Genomic DNA, 18978 nt, shown 5'->3' with positions numbered 1-18978 from the left:
CATTCAGGACTGGGCAAAGTGCTGCCCAGCAGAGCGAGGGGAAGGGTGAGGAACAGCCCTGCAGGCACCAAGGTCAGAGGAGAGCAGAGAGTCCCTGGCAGCCTGTGGAATACACCATGCTGCTGCCTGTGGAGGACCCACACTGGAGCAGGAAAAAGTGGGAGAAGGAAGGAGTGACAGAGAGGAACTGCTACACACTGACCAAATACTCCCTACCCCAACCCTCTGGGCCCCTGGGAGCAGGGAGGAGGGAGAAAAATTGGGAAAGGAGTGAAGTTGAGACTTTGACTTCAAGGGGAGTGGGAGAAAGGTGTTCTAGATTTTGTCTTGATTTCTCACAATCCAACTCTGGTGATAAACTGAATTCTTCCCAAGTCAAGTCTATTTTGTCCGTGGCACCTATGGATTACTTGATCTCCAAACCTTTACCTCAACCCATGAGCTTTTTCATCTTATTTTCTCAGTCAGTTGTGTTGAGAATAAGGAGTAAAAGAGTGGCTGGGTAAGGACCTGGCAGCAGCCTCAGAACACCCACTAAAGAATTATGAAGTACCAAAATAAATGGTTTGTATCTGGGAGAAGTTCTGGGGAAGAAGGTTTTGGTGATATCCCCTGAAAACTACAGAAGATTACCAGCATCTACAATTGCTGCTGTTGGTTGCAACAGAACAAACACCAGATTTTAAAGTAAATCTCTCCTAGCAATAAAACTACCTCTGTAAGAAATAAATATTAAAAAATTACTACTTATTGATATAGTCTAACAAATTGGTTGAATTTCCTATACCAACTAATGATATTTTGAATAAAAAGTTACTTCCTCAGTGATTTAGGTGCTTCTGAAAAAAAATTATCTACAATTTTCTCTTTTTTTTTTTTTTTTTTTTTTTACTTACTACCTTATAAAAAAGGAAAATCTTCCATGGATGCCTATATCCTAAAAATGTTATTGTCACCCCTTTTAAGTGGCAGAACATACTAGTTGACTTCAATGCTGAAGCCCTCCCATGATCACAAAGGTTCAAAGAATTTACAGATAAAAATTACAATTCTATAAAACGCAGATAAAATGAGCACATATGAAAAGGACACACAACCAAAAAAGAAGTTGCCGGACTATAACTGTCTTAATTTAAAGTTAGAGAACAATTACACAGTCCTCAAATAGAAGCCTAAATTAACTAATGAACTTTCTACCCCTGGTTAACTAGCGCTGTTTGGAAGAATCACTTCTATTTCAGTTTTACTTGATCAGGAAGATACAAGACATCACTTATATCTGATTAATGTTTCTCTCTGAATACTTTCTTACAGTCAATTAAAACTAGCATCACCCTGGAAGTGTTTGAGACTAGGAATAAAGTCCATGAGTAAATACACACCACTTAATACAGTACAGAACTGCAAAGCAGCTGAGGTTGGAAGGCACCTCTGGAGGTCATCTGGTCCAACACTTGGCTCAAGCAGGTCCACTAGAACCAGCTGCAATGGATCATGACCAGAGAGTTTTTTAACATCTGTCTCCAAGGAGGGAGACTCCACAACCTCTCTGGGCTACCTGTGCCAGTGGTCTGCCACTCTTGCAGTAAGAGAGCATTCCTGATGCTCAGAAAGACACTCACATTTGCAGCCACTCTTGTATCCTGAGCCACAAAGCCCTTAGAACAGCTGAATTTGGGTGAAGGTGCAAGTTATTTATAAATTAGGAAATTGTTAAGAAAAAATAAAATATTTTTCTAAGTTATACTTCTTAAAATTCAACACAGTTTTCTTACATTGTACTCCTTCTCCTTTCTTAAGCAGATTCACCAGTCACGATGACACTGCTGTTTGAAGACACTAAGTAATGAGGTTGGGACTGGAACTGAAAGACTGTTCTGGTTCTGGCCAGAATAGGGTTAATTTTTGCAGTAGCCAGAAGGAAGCACAGTTAGGACCCAGAGGTTGTTCTGTACCACCTTGTGCCATCTTCTAGGGAAGGGCTCCCTTATGGGTGCCAGGGACGGAGGTCAGGTATTGCCAGGGGGTTTCTGTGGGAGTTGAGCAATGACATGACAATCTTCACCTTTTCCTGTAAACTGTCATTACTACTGTTGCTGTTCTTTCTTATCTCATTGCTGTTTCCAGTAAATTGCTCCTCTCTCAACCCATGATCTCTATATTTTGTGCCTCCAATTCTCCTCTGCAGCCCATCACAGGGAGAGGGGGAGTGATCAAGTAGCAGCACATGGTTTGGAGCGTATCATAAGTTAGAAATAGGATTCCAAACACGCAACACCATTCTGTGATATCCTCACCAGCAACAGTCTCTTTAAATTACACTAAGAGCCCTTCTTGGTGGTGAAGCTGCTGTGTCCTCACCACAGCATCTAATTGGGGCACAGTTCATGACAATACCTGGACTTGTATAACAGAAAGAAATACAACTACATGTCTTCAGGTCCATCTCAGTCCTAAGATACAATTTTTCATGAAACAGGATTGAACACAAGAAGAAATGATACTCTAAAATTCTGGTTCTTTGCAAAGACCAGCATATCTTAAGAACTTTATGAATCTGGTAATATAATTGGGATGACATTAAATAAAGTGCATGATACTTTCAATTTATACCTAAGCTGGAAACTCCTCAACTGCAAGTGATATAGAACCAGGTTTACTGGTAGAAGGGTCACTATAAACTTCCACTGTTATTCAGAGATCAAAACCACAGAAGATACTACCAAATGGATGAAAAAAGGTCCTTCCAGAGTCACAGAATCTCATTTGAGAAAATATAACATATTTTTAGGCCAGGTTTTGTTTTGCTTAATCAGAATTTTCTGATTATGTTCGCATCCCTGCAGCCAGTAACCTGAACAGAACAGAGTAACACATCACAGAAGAGGGACATGAGCACTTGGCTTAGTATTTACCAGAAGTTTATTCTGGACATTAGAAAATGCTTCAATGTGATTTTCAGCATGCTAAAAGGACTTGGAGGGTTCAGAAGGGAAAAGAAAATCTTAATCCATTCTGATGAGGACCTTGTTCCATAGCAAGTTCTCTCTGGCATTAACATAAAAATGTGTTAACTAGCTGTTCACAGTGCATCAATTCATAGATAGTTTTCTTTTTAAAAGAAGGAGCTAAAGCCAGAGAAATAAAGCATCTGTCTCTAGCAATAGACACCTGAAAAAGGCCACAGCTCTACAATGGAATTTTTCACACTTCAGGTTCTACCAGGCTTTGGGTTTGGACTTAACACAAAGCTTCCTCTACCCTATAGCTGTTAACAAGACCAAGTACATGCATGGATGTTTCAAATGTCCATCTATATTACCATAAAGCAATCTGAGTATTCCTTCTATTAAATAGATAGTTTTTAAAAACATGAAAATGAATTTGAATTCCAACATATTTATATGGCTTTTGGAATTAAATTGTTCCATCATATTTACACAACACCCAGGTAATTCTGTCTTTTTCTTTTTGTCATTACAGCAACCATGAGGAGGGAAAAGGTTACTTCTTTCCACATTCTCAAAATCAAATCTACTTTTGCATCATGCATGCCAGAGGAAAAATGTCACAATTAAATGGTTCATAAGTATAACACTAAAATTACTATTTAAGTCAATGTAATTGAACAGAAATTAATATGTAGTTTTTAATTGCATATTACAACTTAAATGGTAGCACTTAGCAGAAAGTGTTAACTCATTTATTTTTTAATTGTTAGCTGCTTCAAGGCAATTGTTTTAATGCAGAAAAAAGTGAGAAGCTCTTCAGTAAATTTGATTGTAGGACACTCAGGCATGTAGATCAAATAAAATATAGGTTGAATAGGTAATTAGGTTTGGCCTGTGATACATTAATGTGGAGACAAATTCCAAAAGAAAGGGAATGAATGTTTTTCATTTCATTCTCTCTCAAACACCACTCTATTTGGATTCTTAAATGCAGTTTGAAAAGTATTTTCATTTGATAGAAAACATGAAATTGAAAATCTTCTATAGTACATAGGTCAATGAATTCTTCAGGAGAATTCTGTAGATTTCATAAACTTCAATAAGTGCATAGGGTAATAAGTCTCAACAGATCACATGTGGCAACTTATTTCATAATTACTTGACACATTAAAAGTCTTTAGCCATGCTAAATTCACTGGAGAAGACAAGCCCAAGGGCATGCACATACATTAAAGCATATGATTAGTCCTTACTAATAAGGACTGTTTTTCCTTGCAAGGTTATTATCTGACTCACAAAAGTGTCAAATATCTTACAGCATCAGGCTGTATACTCTTACTTTATCAACTTCAGTGCAACATGGCATGTTATGGGTATTCTGACAACATTACCATAAGGTATTTAAATACCATTCAATACACTAAACTGTCCTGGGATGGTGTCATAATGACCAAGGTACTATTACACAGCTAATCCTGCTGACTGCTCTGCAGTGCTGTCCTCCTCTCTCTCTTCTATCCTTTGTCCAGCTTTTCTGTCAGGCTTCCTGGCACAATTTATCATAAGATAAAGATCTTACTTCAATAACATTTGGATTTGTTTGTTTTCTGGGTTTTTTACATTGGTCTATTGCTGGCAACATATTTCTCATACCTTCATTCATTTTAAATAGCTTACCCAAAACCAGGGGTTTTGTGTCCCTTGACTTCCTTCAAATATCGTTTTAACTGTCTCCCTCTGAAGTATTTCACTACCACAGATAATGTCTAAATAATGTTCTTCCTTTCACATAAAATGCAACTAAATTCTTTTACTAGCAGTGCTCTCTTGCTCTAATGCCCTAAACCAGCCTGAATACTCTGATCTCTTATTTTTTAACTTAAATGCAAGAGGTACTTGCATCCCCAAAGTGTGTAGACATATAGTACTGGATTCCACAGTATAAGTATGACTCAAGTCTATTGGTATGCTAAAACCCAAAGGACAAATTCAGCACCCTTCTACAAAGGGACAAGATATCCAAATATCTTTGATAACAACCTCAAGCAGAGCACTTCCAAAAACCTCCCAAAATTCAAAATTGTTAATTGTCATGAAATACATGTAATTGAGAAAAAGGGAAACACTAGTAAAACTAGTTAAAACATGTAAACAGTGAACCTGCCTGTCAAATTCCCAAATACAACCACAAAGTTTGGGCTAATTAAAAATCAAAGGTAGCCTTTTTTTCATATGGATAGATTTTCCTTCCCATAATTTGTGGCCACTTGAAAATGTACCATTAACGTCAGTCTCATTCTTCCTGCACTCACTTTCCCATTACCAGGCAAGCTTTCCAACCAAGGACAATAAAAAAAGATCCAAGGCAGTGATATATTGCAGGTACCGGTATATATCCAGTCATTGAGACCAGCGTCATTAAAAAAACCTCAAACACACTCATACACGAGAAGTTACAAACTTGGATCCTCTGATATATTTTCTTTCTAAACCTATTCCAAATCCCATTTCCAATGTAAATTACAAATATCACTGAGTAAACAGTAAAAATGGAAGTATTATGTTTTCCACGTTCTTGTTTGTATGTTTCTTAAAAAACCCCAAACCCAGGCACACAGTTAACTTTATGCTTAAAAAGAAGACCACTAAGAGAACTTTGGATGGTCAGACTGCTGATGTTCCCTAAAGAGGTTTGTGTAAAAAAATTTGATGCTATGTAACACATCAGGTAAATGCACATTGTAAATGCATGCTTACTTTGGGAAAGTCTGGGGACTGCAAAAAAACACAAGCTTTCCATAGTACTCAACTGCAAATGATGCAAGAACATCCCCTTCTTCACAATCTGCATCTCAAGTCACTGCATGAAAACAATCTGCATTTTGGAAATGACAGAAAATGCCATCAACATAATAACCTAACCTCACTACAGTGTACCATTTCTCATACTGTGCCAAGTTTAGGAGTGCTCTCCTCTTTCACAGGTTTGGGTAAGTAATATATTATCCAGAAGCATTTTAGAAGAATGGTTATGAACACAACTCCCATTCCTTTAAATGGAATGCAATTGCATGCTCAAGTGTGCTGAACTGAGAGTCTGAAGAGTAAAGGTGATCTTTTCAAGACTGCATCCTGCCTGACAAAACCCATACAGAAAATGGCTAATTAACTGGATTGAGATTCTCTGAAAATTCTCAAGTGACAAAAAGCTTATGTCAGAAGCATTAAATTGCTCCTTGGCAAGGCAGGATTACATATTTATCTTTACAACAACAACAAAAGCCAAATCTCTCCCACTGTTCAGTTTATTTTTAGTAATTGGAGTTTACCATAGATTATAGTTTCTAGGTAATTTCTATAAATAAATTTGACCAAACCTCATTATAGTCATGGCCCCAGGAAGAAAAGGAAAGGAAAGCAGCAGCCTATACACTGTGAAAGAAGGTAAGATGCTGAATCTAACCATATTTAAATTGGTTTGTCTGGAAAATATTATATAGAAACATCACCATGTATTTATTTGAAGCTAACTTCCTTCTCCAATTAAAGATAGCTAAAATCATATGAAGAAAAATAAGTAAGTATTTTTCAACAGTTTGCACTTTTCAAATTCATGTTAAAAAGCCAAAAAGAGCAGCACTGAATTGAACTACAGAAGTCAGTGCTATAAACTACATATTCTTTCTGATCTCTAAGTTGTGGTTCCTGCGAAATCCCATTTCAGGGATATTTAACATCCTTGCCTCTCATTTGTTGCCAAAATTGTGAGGATACTGGGATTGTTGAATTGTTCTCTCCTTTCTCTTGGATGGACAGGCAAATGGGGCAAGGTTACAGTGATTAACCAGCTTTCACATCTTTTTCCAGCTCCTACCCCTGATATGTGCAGTTACTCCTTTCTGCTTCTTTACTCTTCCTTTTGTAGTTGAGCTAGGAGGGGCTTTGTTTTGGGAAGTAGTGAGGAGCTCTACCTAGGAAACCAGGATGTCCAGCAACCCCTGATTCCAACTGGGCTAAATCAGAGCAATCACATCAGATGTTTTTCTACATCTCTCCCAGGCTGAGAGGAAAACAAAAAAGTATTCATTACAGAACCACGGCACAATTTCTTGCAAATGTATGTAAAATGGACATGACCTTCAGGACAGAAGAGACACCAACAATGACTAAAGTCAGATCTTCAAGGATGGACTGGGCAAGATCAACTTACAGTTTCTCCTCACAGGAATGAGTTTTCTCTTCTGTCAATTACCATGTTTTTCTGTGATAGACAACTACCATATCAATCTCAGAAGTGCAACAGGATTCAAGACCTGAGGCAGATTAACAAGTCCAACCAGAGCTAAAAAAGTTAATGCCAAAAGCTATCCAGCCCTAACCTGACCCAGGCAGGTGCCTGAACTGAGATTATAGTACTGCCCAGTGCAGAAACAGAGTTGCATTTTGAAAACACTGTGTGTTTTTCTCCACAGGTTAATACTTTGCACAATTAACTGAAGCTCTTTGGTAGTTTTCAACTGACAGACTCAAAAACTGAGAACTACATACGGAAAGTACATGTGTGAAACTAGTCAGACTGAATTATGGCAGCAAGTCACATCAATCTCTCTGGAACAGAGATTCAGTTGGAATACTACTGAAAGCTAAAATTTGAACCACTACATCTATAGCACAGTGTTGAAATCAGTGTATTACTCTTCTTGTCTGTACAAGACAAGAATCCATGCTACTATATTTAATTAGAAGAAAAGTTTTAAAAACTCAATCAAAATCAGGAAATATCAAGCAAATGTCAACTGTATGGCCTTAATTCAACACATATGCATGGCTGATTTATGTTTTAACTAGTGCATAAGTGTTTATATAACACATTGTTACTATCTTTAGGAAATGTCCTTAGGGAAATATATATTTTGGCTCTTTGTTTCCTTTGCAATCTAGACTTAATTTTGGTTGTGCTGTGAAACATACCATTTCCAAACCCCCTTCTTTTTCTGGCTGTCACATAAAAGAATTTCTCTATATAATTTAGATAAATTTGAATATTATTTTTAAATGTTCATAGCATGACTTTGTTGCTTGCAGTTCTAGCTAGCCTGAGCGTGGTATTATTGAAAGCAGGATATTATTGAATTATGTATAGTCTAACAACACACCATTACTTTCTATACATACAAGAACAAACAAAGAAATAAAGTTTCCTGTGCTTTGTTAACCTAACCTAACTAAAGGTCAAAGAGAGAAAGGCAAAAAAAGAAAATACATAAATTACACATACTTATACAGCAGCTATTCAGTTTGTGTTTATTCATAGTCTTTACATATTCATGACCTATTTCAGGCAAAACTCTGTAACTCTTGGTTTAATGCTTACTACTTGTGGCATTTGTCTCAGTCATAAAAAATATCTTCTCTGAATCCAATGCTAGGATAAATTAATTACTTCATTATGTATTTACAAATATCATTTGTTCTTTGATGTATATTTGCCATAACATTGACATCACCAACTTGAGTTGCTAGTTAAAGAATATATCATCCTATCATTTTATTCTTCTTCCTTAAGAAAACCTGAGGACTAAAAAGCCTTGCATGTTTAATACTGCAGATTAAATTAGATTCCTGACCCTAATGATTTGATATTCACAGCTCAAAAGCAGACAAGCCTTATTCTAGATTTAAATATATGGGTCATCCTCTCCAAGGAAAACTCAATAATTAAAAATTATATTTTTTTAGAATCACACTTATTCTCTCCTTAAAGCTATTCAAGTCCAAAGTGAAGTACTTAGAGGCTTAAATACTCAAGACAGAAGCCTGAAAAGAAGGTTGTTGTCCCATATAAGGAAAGATGACTCAAGGAGTACATAAAAGAAAATAAATTTATTGCTTATAACAAAATAAAAACTACACCAACTGCATAGAAATATGCTAAATACATTAATTTCCTAGAAATAGACTGCTCTGGTTCAACAGTCACATAAAGGAACAAACAAATTACCCAGAAAAAACCAACAAAAACTTGGCTGGCAGTTATAATGCTTGAGAAACTGAAAAAAATCTTTCTGGTTGTTTTCTTCTGTTCATTAGCCTGACTGAGTTGGTGGCTAGCAAAGAGGAAAAGAGGAATAGAATCACTAATATGTACTTACATAAACATTTTAGAATAACCAAGGTGTCAAGCTATTTTATTGGTATATCCTGTTCTCCATATCACCAACATAAAGTGTAACAAAAGGATGCCTTCTCCACACTCTCCCTGGGAAGGTCATGGAGCAGATCCACTTGAGTACCATCATGTATATGTGCAGGACAGCCAGGGGATCAGGCCCAGCCAGCACAGGTTTGTGAAAGGCAGGTCCTGCTTGCCTGACCTCATCTCCTTTTCTGTGATGAGATGACCACTCAGTGGATGGGTGAAGGCTGTGGATGTGCCTACCTGGACTTCAGGAAAGCCTTTGCCACCACTGCCCACAGCATCTCCTGCAGGAACTGGCTGCTCAGGGCTTGGCTGGGGCTCTGTTGCATGGGTGTTCAACACCCATGGGAAGCTGTTGGCACGGCCGGGCCCAGAGGCTGCTGCTGAATGGAATTGCAGCCAGCAGCGCTGCCCAGGGCTCAGTGCTGGCACAGCTCTGTTCAATGTCTCTAGCAATGATCCACGTGAGGGGATCCGGGGCACCCTCAGGCCCTGCAGACACACTGAGCTGGCTGGGAGTGTTGAGCTGCTGGAGGGCAGCAAGGCTCTGCAGGGGGATCTGCACAGGCTGCGCTGATGGGCAGAGCCCAGAGCTCTGAGGCCCAACAAGGCCAAGGGCCTGGGCCTGCTCCTGCCCCTGGCTCACAACAACCCCTGCAGCTCCAGCCTGGGCAGAGTGGCTGCAAAGATGCCTGGAGGGAAAGGTGCTGGGGGTGCTGCTCAACAGCAGCTGAACATGAGCCACAGAGTGCCCAGGTGGCCAAGAGGCCAATGGCATCCTGGCCTGGCTCAGCAATGGAGTGGCAGCAGGGCCAGGGCAGAGATCATCCCCCTGATCATCCTCACTCAGCACCAGTGAGGCCATCTTGAATTCTGGGTTCAATTCTGTTCCCCTCCATTCCAAAATGACATTGAGGTGCTGGAGAGAGTCCAGAGAAGGGCAATGGAGCTGGGGAAGGGTCTGGAGCACAAGTCAGCTCAGGCTGAGTCTGCAATATTTGCAGTGACACTAAGCATAAAAAACCCCAGGAACATCTGAACTCTTAACACTTTCAGTAACACTCTAATGCAGATTTTATTTTTTTTTTTTAATGAAGCACTTTTTCAGTAACACTACATTTTTAAGAGTTTGGTAATAGAATACTGAGATTTTCACCTCAGGGTTACTAAATTCAATATGGCCCAGATCAATAGCAACTCAAAGTCATCACCATTTGATGAGAATTTGGAGCTCAGGTTAAAATGTATTATGAACTTAGACTACTCCAGTGAATAGCTTCATAACTGACACTAACATGTATGGTTGCTGGCAGTCTCAATACAGAGGCTTAAATTCACTGGCAACACAGAGAGATTTACTTTCTGGACCTACAGCAATCCTTCTGAGGCAGGATTAAGGCCCAGTAGCTCGCACTCTGAGGAATTTCAGACTGTTAGCTGCTTATTTGTACCTGTCCCAAGAATAAAAGAACATTGGAACCCAGATACTTCACAAGCACCATATTTGCTTCATTGCTTAGAAAAAGAAACTAAATTATTTCAAAACTAGATGACCTCAGGCTGCACACCAGAACAGAATAACCCTTCCCCTCAAAGACCAATTTATTAAAACATCTGGTTTACACAGCACCTTAATCCTGCTAAGATACAAACTGCTTGCTTAAGAAATTAACATTTTTTAAAAGCCTGGAAACTGTATTCAGGTAATCTGTCATATGACATCTGATTAGAACAAGAACCACATTATTTGCTACTAATGAAAAAGCATACTCAAATTTCAAAGCAGCACAGATGTGGGAAGATCCAAGGCAGAAGAGAGCAGGTGGCAGGCTAGCTGGCAATTACAAAATGTACAAGGCTATAAAATGACTAAGACTTAATTGTCAAATCTATATGTTTTAAGCTAACAAAATATTAATTTAGTATTTGTATAGAATTTTGCCTTTTAATGTTAGAAAGCAGAGAGATCTCTTCTGTACATTTAAAGTTACATCACTGTTCCACAGCCAGCTTTCAAATAAAACCTTCATGATTAAAAAGCTCACTCAGTTATCAATACCCTATATCTGAAACAGTGCTTTGATGGCCCAGGCTCAGAAAAACAAAGGCACAAAATGCATTTTAACCAGAAAGGAGCTCAGCACCAGAATGATCAGAGTCTACAGTTCAATAATTAGGAAAAAATGCTAACTACCATGTTTCCAGCATCTACAATAACCTGTGTAAAAACAATGCTTGTGTATAAAAGTATACTTATATAAAAGTATACTTAATAAAAGTATACTTACGAATACTTTTATTTCACAGTATTTTAAATAATCTTAATTAAAAGGTTAACAGTATATCATACAAGTGTTGTATGCTATGTGCACAAAAAGTTTTTACTACTCCTGCTTTAGTAAAATCAAGCCAGGTGCTCCTGCAGTATCAAAAACACCCAAATGCCAAGAAGTGCTGCAGATAACATGAAAAACAAAAATAATGAGAAACATCATTTTCTATCCATACATCTGGTCCAGCTGGAAGGGATCAGGCACTGTCTTTCTCCACCTTTATCTCCTATTTACAGAGCAAGCAAATATCAAAAGGTCAAAAGTATTCACCAGTCATTGAGACAGAACTTGGAACTCTATCTTCACAGATGAATGAGTGAAATAATGATATGGAGATTCCAGTGGAGACTATGAGGAATCTGTAAACCAAAAGGAATTATAATCCTGGTCCCACTCAAGACAATGATAAATCTCCCAATGATTTCTTAAGGGCCAAGATTTTCATGCAACAACAATATTCTTCACATAAGCAATGAACTCTCATGAAAACAACATGTGTTACAAATCACATAAAATCAAATCAGAACAAAGTATGAGGGAAATCCCACTGAGAGAAATGATTCATCAATAGCATGATTCCAAAAACAGTGAAGACATAAATTCTTGCAGGAATATTTGCAGAAATGACTGAACAAGATCAGATGTAATGAAATGTGTCCTCTAGGAAGTTCCTTTTCTTTCTTCCAGTTCCACATAATAGGTTCCTCAACAGGGAAGTAAAGGGTTAAATGGTTACTAACTAGTCGCTTAACAACTTATTCAGGCTACAAAATAGTACATCTCAAAGGAAGTCCATTCCCTCTAAATTTCCCTTAATTACTAATAAGCATATATAGAACAAATTTTCCAGTCACTTTTTAGTGAGATACAGGAAAAAAAATCAGAAACTTTTGCTAAGTGAACTAAGATCTCAACAACCTGTCAGATCTTGCAGATCGCCTTCTCAGAAACAGAGCACAACATTCTGTTACAAAATAAAAAGAATCTTAGAAATAAACTTCACTTGTTTTGCTTTGAAGAGTTTTGTTGATCAGCATGAGAAGAGCTTTTAGCAAGTCCTCCCAGATTCTTGTCATATGCAGTTTGCATGAATAGTATAGCCAGCACTGTATGAATATGCCATTTAGTCCGAGGCAAGCATATGATTTTCCATATAGCAAAAAAAATCCTCTCCAGAGTCCCATTACTTCATTTCCATGCTCTCAAATACAACTGAGTCAGCTCACACTATTTCCAACAGATCAAGTTCAAGAACAGGATAGATGGAAAGGTTTCATAAATGATATAGGTAACATGCTCTTGGTATGTGCCTCCACCTACATGTGTTCCCAAATCTGAATTTAAGCATCCTGGCTGCAAAGCAAATTGAGTATTTCTTTCTCTCTGAATTTATGAAAGGTAGTAGGTCATAGTAAATTATTATAATTTTACCTAAAACAAAACCAGAATGGACTGGAAAAGCATTGTATCCCATTAATCCCACACAGTCCCCCTTTTCTGTGATCTAAAATTCCAACTATTTAACCTTCCCTCAGAAATATGATTTTCCTAATTTATTTTTACTGTTGACCTAGTCTTTCTGTTAAGTATTCTTTTTTTTTTTTAAAGTATAATTAAAACCATACAAAAAGTTACTAAAGGTGGATGGATCACTGCTACACAGAAATACAGAAAAATTACCTCTCTGTTCTGCAATACTGATATTATCTGACTACCTCCCAAAAGTTTGCCTTCTTTTATTATTTCATTTAATTTTCGTTTCTAACTAAAAAGTAACAACATGGCAAGATTAGCTCCTTATGGACATAAGCTCAGTGCATTCTGAAATTTGGGCAGAAGAATAACTTTACAATGCTATAAGCATGTCTTCCTCCAGCTATGTAACCTTATGGAAAAAAAAGGGAAAATATTTCTCTTTCTCCTTCCCTTGGTAGATCATTTTACAATGCCTAGCAAGGAAACTGCTCTTCTCTATAGCCTATTCTTTATTTACTTCAATACTTAAATCCTATGGAAGCAGTAACCGAAAAGAATAAATCACAAGGAAAGAATAAATTACCTAAGAACTGAACATAATCTAATCTTTCTGTCAAATTAGGCACTTTGCACAGTACAGTATTTCCAAAACACTACTTCATGGATTTCAGGCACCTCTAAAGTACAAATATCAACAGTGCAGAGCAGTTGATGAGCAATATTCAATTACTGCAATTGTCTATATTTGGGATGCCAATAGCAGGGAAAGCAACTCCACTTCTTACTCCTGGAAGGATGACAAAGTAATGTACTACTTTATCAAGCTCCTTTGATGTTGTCTGGTACACAGTCCACATCCCTGAGCTACCACAGAAGACAAGAGAAGAAGACAAGACAAAAGAAGCTAACAGGCTTCCTTATGAGTGAAGAATGACACAAGAAAAGGTCTGATAGCAAAATGATTTATGACAGAGTAACTTTCTCCTAAAGCAAGCAGAACTGAGAGGGGGAAGTTACAGACCACTTGGTTTCACGTCCGTGCTAGAGGCAGAAAAGGGATGCTGACCAAGTTCGCATCCATGATGTGATGAAAAATATGTACTTCTGAAATGGAAAATGTGTCAAATGACAGTTAGGAACAATTCACTTGTGGTACAATCATTTTCCCAGTGAGCTTATTACAAATCATATGACACAGCCCTTCTCCTATTAGATACAAATGGCTCCTATAGGCTTCTGGAGCCAGTGACATATATTCTCCATTTCTTTTTGCAGTTTATAAATCTGTTTTCCTCCACAGCTGTATTAAATGTTGATGTTGCATCGTGATAACATATTAGCTGTCAAGCAAAGGAAGCAGAATCATAGTTTGTTCAGGTGAAACATTTTACCCAGACAGCATACCTACAAACTGCCTGGTTGTCCCTAAAAGGTTAACCCCTTTTGTAACAGAATGCTTAGAAAAAGACACTAATTTATCAAAGCAATGAGATGCAATACTGAACATCCAGATGAAAGTGTAGAAAAGCAAGTTGGTTTTGTTGAAAACATCTGGAAGGACCTACAACCAGTTCTCCTAGCAGTGTCTCTGAAGACACAACTTCTATATATTTTGTGAGGAGGTATAAATTTATAGATGGAATAGGCCCAGTCTTATTCAATTTCTGCATTTTCATGGAAATTCAAAGACAGACTCAATTTGTGTCAGAGGAGAAGATGAGTTTGGGGATGTAGATGATCAAGCATATAAGCAACCCAACTTTGCTTCAAACACACCCTCCTCACCTGTTTTCCAAGGAAGGCAGACTTTCCAAGACAGCAGACTAATTTACAACGTTTATTCTCAGTTCCAACATGAAGATCATACATTTTCAAGTTAGTATGATTCACTAAAACTTACCAGAACACAATTATACTAACTGCCACTAAGAACCCTTATCTCTGAGTAGAAAGAACCTTAACAATAGGCCTAAATTGAATTGTTAGAACTGTTCCATGCATCAGATAAAATACAGATAAAATTATGTACTTTGGTACGTAATCAGTTCTACAATCAAAAGACAATACAACTGCATATTACAAAGAGAAGGTTTCCTCTTTCTCCTTTTAACAGAGAAAAATCTATTCTTGCAAGCAAAATGTTATTAACTGCAATTAAGAGAAAGAACCAAGCCTCATACAACTTGACAGCATTATGTTCTACTAATTTCCAGTGAACAAGAATAGTATTTATATTAGAAACCATAGAGAGCTTTCATATGGCTTAATCATCGACATCTTATTATAACAACATTTCCAGTATCATTACACAAATTACACTGAACATTAATATAATTTTTTCTGTTATGTCTCTGTCAGACAATTAATACCTCTCTACACTTGAATGGTATATGAATATTGAGGTGGTATACACACAATATTCTGTTTTCCTGAGAGGCAAGCAAATGAATCAGCATTTAAAATATATAACAACATGAAAGATTTGAACCTACCTTCTTTTTCTGGGTTCTGTTCCTGCCTCCCAACCAATCATCCATCTGTTCCTCAATCTCTTCGATTGAAGCTCCATGATCATAAGATGGTATATACCCACTTGATTCCAGGGCAGTGTATACAGGGAATTCCAATTTTGGTTTCTTGACTTTAGGCTTCTTCTCTTCTATACAAAAGTAAAAAATAAGAAAAAGTAATGCTACTAGTACTGCAGGCATGCATAATTCAGAAGCAGGTTTAGCTCCCCATTTCTTAATCCTATCTTAAAATTTCCACTGAGGAAGTGCCTTCAATTTCTTTGTTAAAAAGAGAATCAGAGTTTTGCATAATAATTTTATTTTTATTAGAAGTAAATGGCAATGCACCCACTTAGTTCCTCTTCCATCTGAACTATGCTGGAAAGCGCCAGATGAGTTAGCTCTCGTAGCTGCTACACCACTTGGCAAAGAAGATTAGTACAGGCAAAAGCGCAGGAGCTGTTAAGAGATTCTGAAGTCCAGCCAGCTTCAGAGAAATTGGCAGAGTTAGAAAGGTGAATTTTAGACAATTCTGTACTACTTTATGGTCAGCTATGCTAAGAAGAAGCTTCTGAGTCAACAGATGGCTTCTCTATTCTCAGATTTCTCAAACCACAAATAGCTCTGTTCTTACACATTTAAGGAGATTTAAATGTTGGATCTCATTTCCAACACTGATTATTACTGTTTTCTGCTCTCTCTGCCCTTCAAATGGTATTAAATGGCAGCAAACTTATGGGAAAGAAAGGAAGGAAGGACCACAATAACCTAAACTCAGCACCTAAAAATGCCTCCACTATATAAAATGATCTCAAAAGCAAGATTTAAAATGGACAATTGACAGAACCTTAGGAAGAACAAGATGAGGAGCAGAAAGATGCTTGAACACTCAGAAAGCACCCAGAGACTTCAGATGTGCCCAGTGGGACTCTTCTGGTTTTTCCTCTTGTTTTCAAAATATGCTGTATTGACAATGACTAAATGTTCCTAAACTGAAAGAGCTGATCTAATACTCCACTGCAACCAAGAAGGAAGTTCTACACTTGATTCCCCTTTTCACTCTCCACTGCATAACTTTGTGCTCCTCTCCCTACTACTGTGTTTCTACAACCACCCAATCACTCAGCAAACTACTTCAATTTACTAAGCAAGTAGAAAACTGCTCTTAATACTCATACAAATAGAAAAAGGTCCAAGTCATTTAAAGGTGGTGGGTAAGGAAAAGAAGAACCACACTTGTCTGATCAGCTTATCTGCCTTTTTAACCATGCCCTAATTCTTCAGAGGAGAAAAATCTGTTTTTCATGGAAACCTTGAAAAAATTCCTAAAGAGGACAGAAGACTATTCCCTGCAGACTCTGAAGCAGAATTTCTTTTCCCAATGGTATATGTGCAGAAACAGCACAGTGAAAAGACTCCACAGATTTGACAAACCCAAGGACCTGAGTATTTAAGAAAACAACAAAGGGATAGACAACTGTTCCAAGTCCAAAATGAACAGAAAAGTCATACAGATCTTGAAAGTTAACAGGATGACGAATGAGCTTTTAAACATTTCACTCTTCAGATTTTTCCTGTACATTGTTCAGAGACCTTTTTTCATAAAGAATCTTTAACTTTACCTGTCAAATTTCAATAAATGAAATATTAAGTTAAAATTTGGATTTTTTTAGCAGCCTTCTGTAGGGATGTGTAGAAAATATAATGAAATGACAGATACTCCTCAAAATTAAGTGAAAATCCAGAAGTGTAAAAGCAGCATTTGTCTCACTATGCAGATATTAGTAAAGACAACACAGGTACAATTTTTTGTTTATTTCAAAAGGTAAATTTTATAATCAAATCACATATATTAAATATTATCTCATTTTAATGCAATATACTCTCATTTTACTTAACAGCTTCTAGAATCTGTTAAGATTTGTATGGATAAGTAACAATAGTTTTACCATCTCTTCATTGCAAACACTGATACCAACAAAAATACTCTAGGAAGTTAACTTCAATGACAGTTTTCATCACCTTATTTCAATCCCTCAAAATAATCAAGCACACTCTATGTGTTCACTTGGAATTACTCAACAGTGGAGACACCCCATGACAGTTGGCTTTTCCTGAATCTTGCACCCCATCACCTATTGCTTATTAATTTTCCCCATCAAAATATGCAAATAGTTAAAGCCTGAATGCTTCTAACCAACATTTAAAAATGAAGAGCATAGCTTGGAATAGGTCATCTACACCCTTGCTGTAGTTTTGGAAGTAATTCTGTAACTATTTCCAGAGAACACTGTGCTCCACTTTAAAATGAGGTATCAAAGACAGTATCTAGGCTTTCTTCAGGCAGTTAAGTGACAGAGGAAGACCTAACATAGATAAGACACCCTGCTGTTTGCTGACTATCAAAGGAACGAGAAACCCCACCTAGAGAAGATGGCTGTACAACCTCAAACAAGCACTCAGCCAGAATTAAAAAAACCTTATCTCTACTGTCTCCCATGCATATACAAAAAGATGAAGGAGTTCAGCATATCTCTTGATACCACAATGGCTGTCATATTGAATTAAAAAAATTAATAAATAAAATTGAAGTCACAGCACCTTTGACATAGGGCTCCCAATAACGTATCAAGAACAGTTTCACCTCAGAATTTTCAAAGCCACTTTTTAGAACAGGAAAGAACATAAAAGCAGTTTAATGGTAATATCTTAAAGTATTTTAGACAGAGGAATTTCAGAAGTTATGTTTAGTGGCATGAAGCCTCAAATTAAGGCAGCCAAGCCCTGGCGCTCTTTCAGGTGAATATTGAGAAAGCAAAACAGACCACTGGAACTATTTCAGCCAAACAACAGAAGTCCACAGGAGACACTCAGGAAGAAAACCTCCCTTCTTCATGTTATCGTTTCACTATCAGCAATCCAGTTGGCAGCCTAAAAGACACTTCCGACCTGACCAGGCACTTTGCCCTGAAGAGAATATGGATCAGGTTTTCCAAATACTGATGATGCCTAGACAGCTGAATCCTGGATCTGCTGAGGCCTGACAGACAGCCAGGAAGTTGGTGCAGCTGCCCACCACCAGGACCTAAAGTAAGGATGTGTTTGATCGTGCTGACAGCAGTGACAACTGCAGCTGTGATTCAGAGTTTTGAAACACAAGTGTACCCTTAATATTTAGTGTCATTTTCTAATGCTGCTGGTTTTAGGCCATCTACTATAACAGAACAGGCTTTAAAAAGATATTTTTCTCCTCCAGTCTCAAATATTGTTTTAATATTGTTACACACAAACCTAATCAAAATGCAGGAGAAACATACAGTAAAGATTTCCTAGGTTCCTCTCAATTCTGTGACAGTGAGCTCAGTATCTGCTGGAGACCCAGTCAGACCACAGTGGGCACCCATATCCAGCAAATCTTCACTATAACCAGAGTTACTGGCACTCATACAACTAAACACAGGGAGACAAAACAATCTTGGTAAAACAGAGTCTGACTTCAACAGGGTAAA

General features: G+C 37.6%; 1 protein-coding gene across 1 annotated transcript in view; it reads right to left on the bottom strand.

Annotated features, from left to right (window-relative positions):
* DNAJC1 (DnaJ heat shock protein family (Hsp40) member C1) overlaps positions 1-18978 on the bottom strand; it is a 108356-nt gene that overhangs the window by 25898 nt on the left and 63480 nt on the right. Inside the window, exon 8 of the mRNA XM_058805921.1 lies at positions 15452-15618. Coding sequence (XP_058661904.1) covers positions 15452-15618 — 167 coding nt within the window. The remainder of the gene's footprint in view (positions 1-15451; positions 15619-18978) is intronic.

Source organism: Ammospiza caudacuta, chromosome 1 (genome assembly GCF_027887145.1).
Source record: "Ammospiza caudacuta isolate bAmmCau1 chromosome 1, bAmmCau1.pri, whole genome shotgun sequence".
Taxonomy (NCBI): domain Eukaryota; kingdom Metazoa; phylum Chordata; class Aves; order Passeriformes; family Passerellidae; genus Ammospiza; species Ammospiza caudacuta.
The sequence above is the reverse complement of the archived record's forward strand: the minus strand, read 5'-3'. Positions and strand labels throughout refer to the sequence as shown.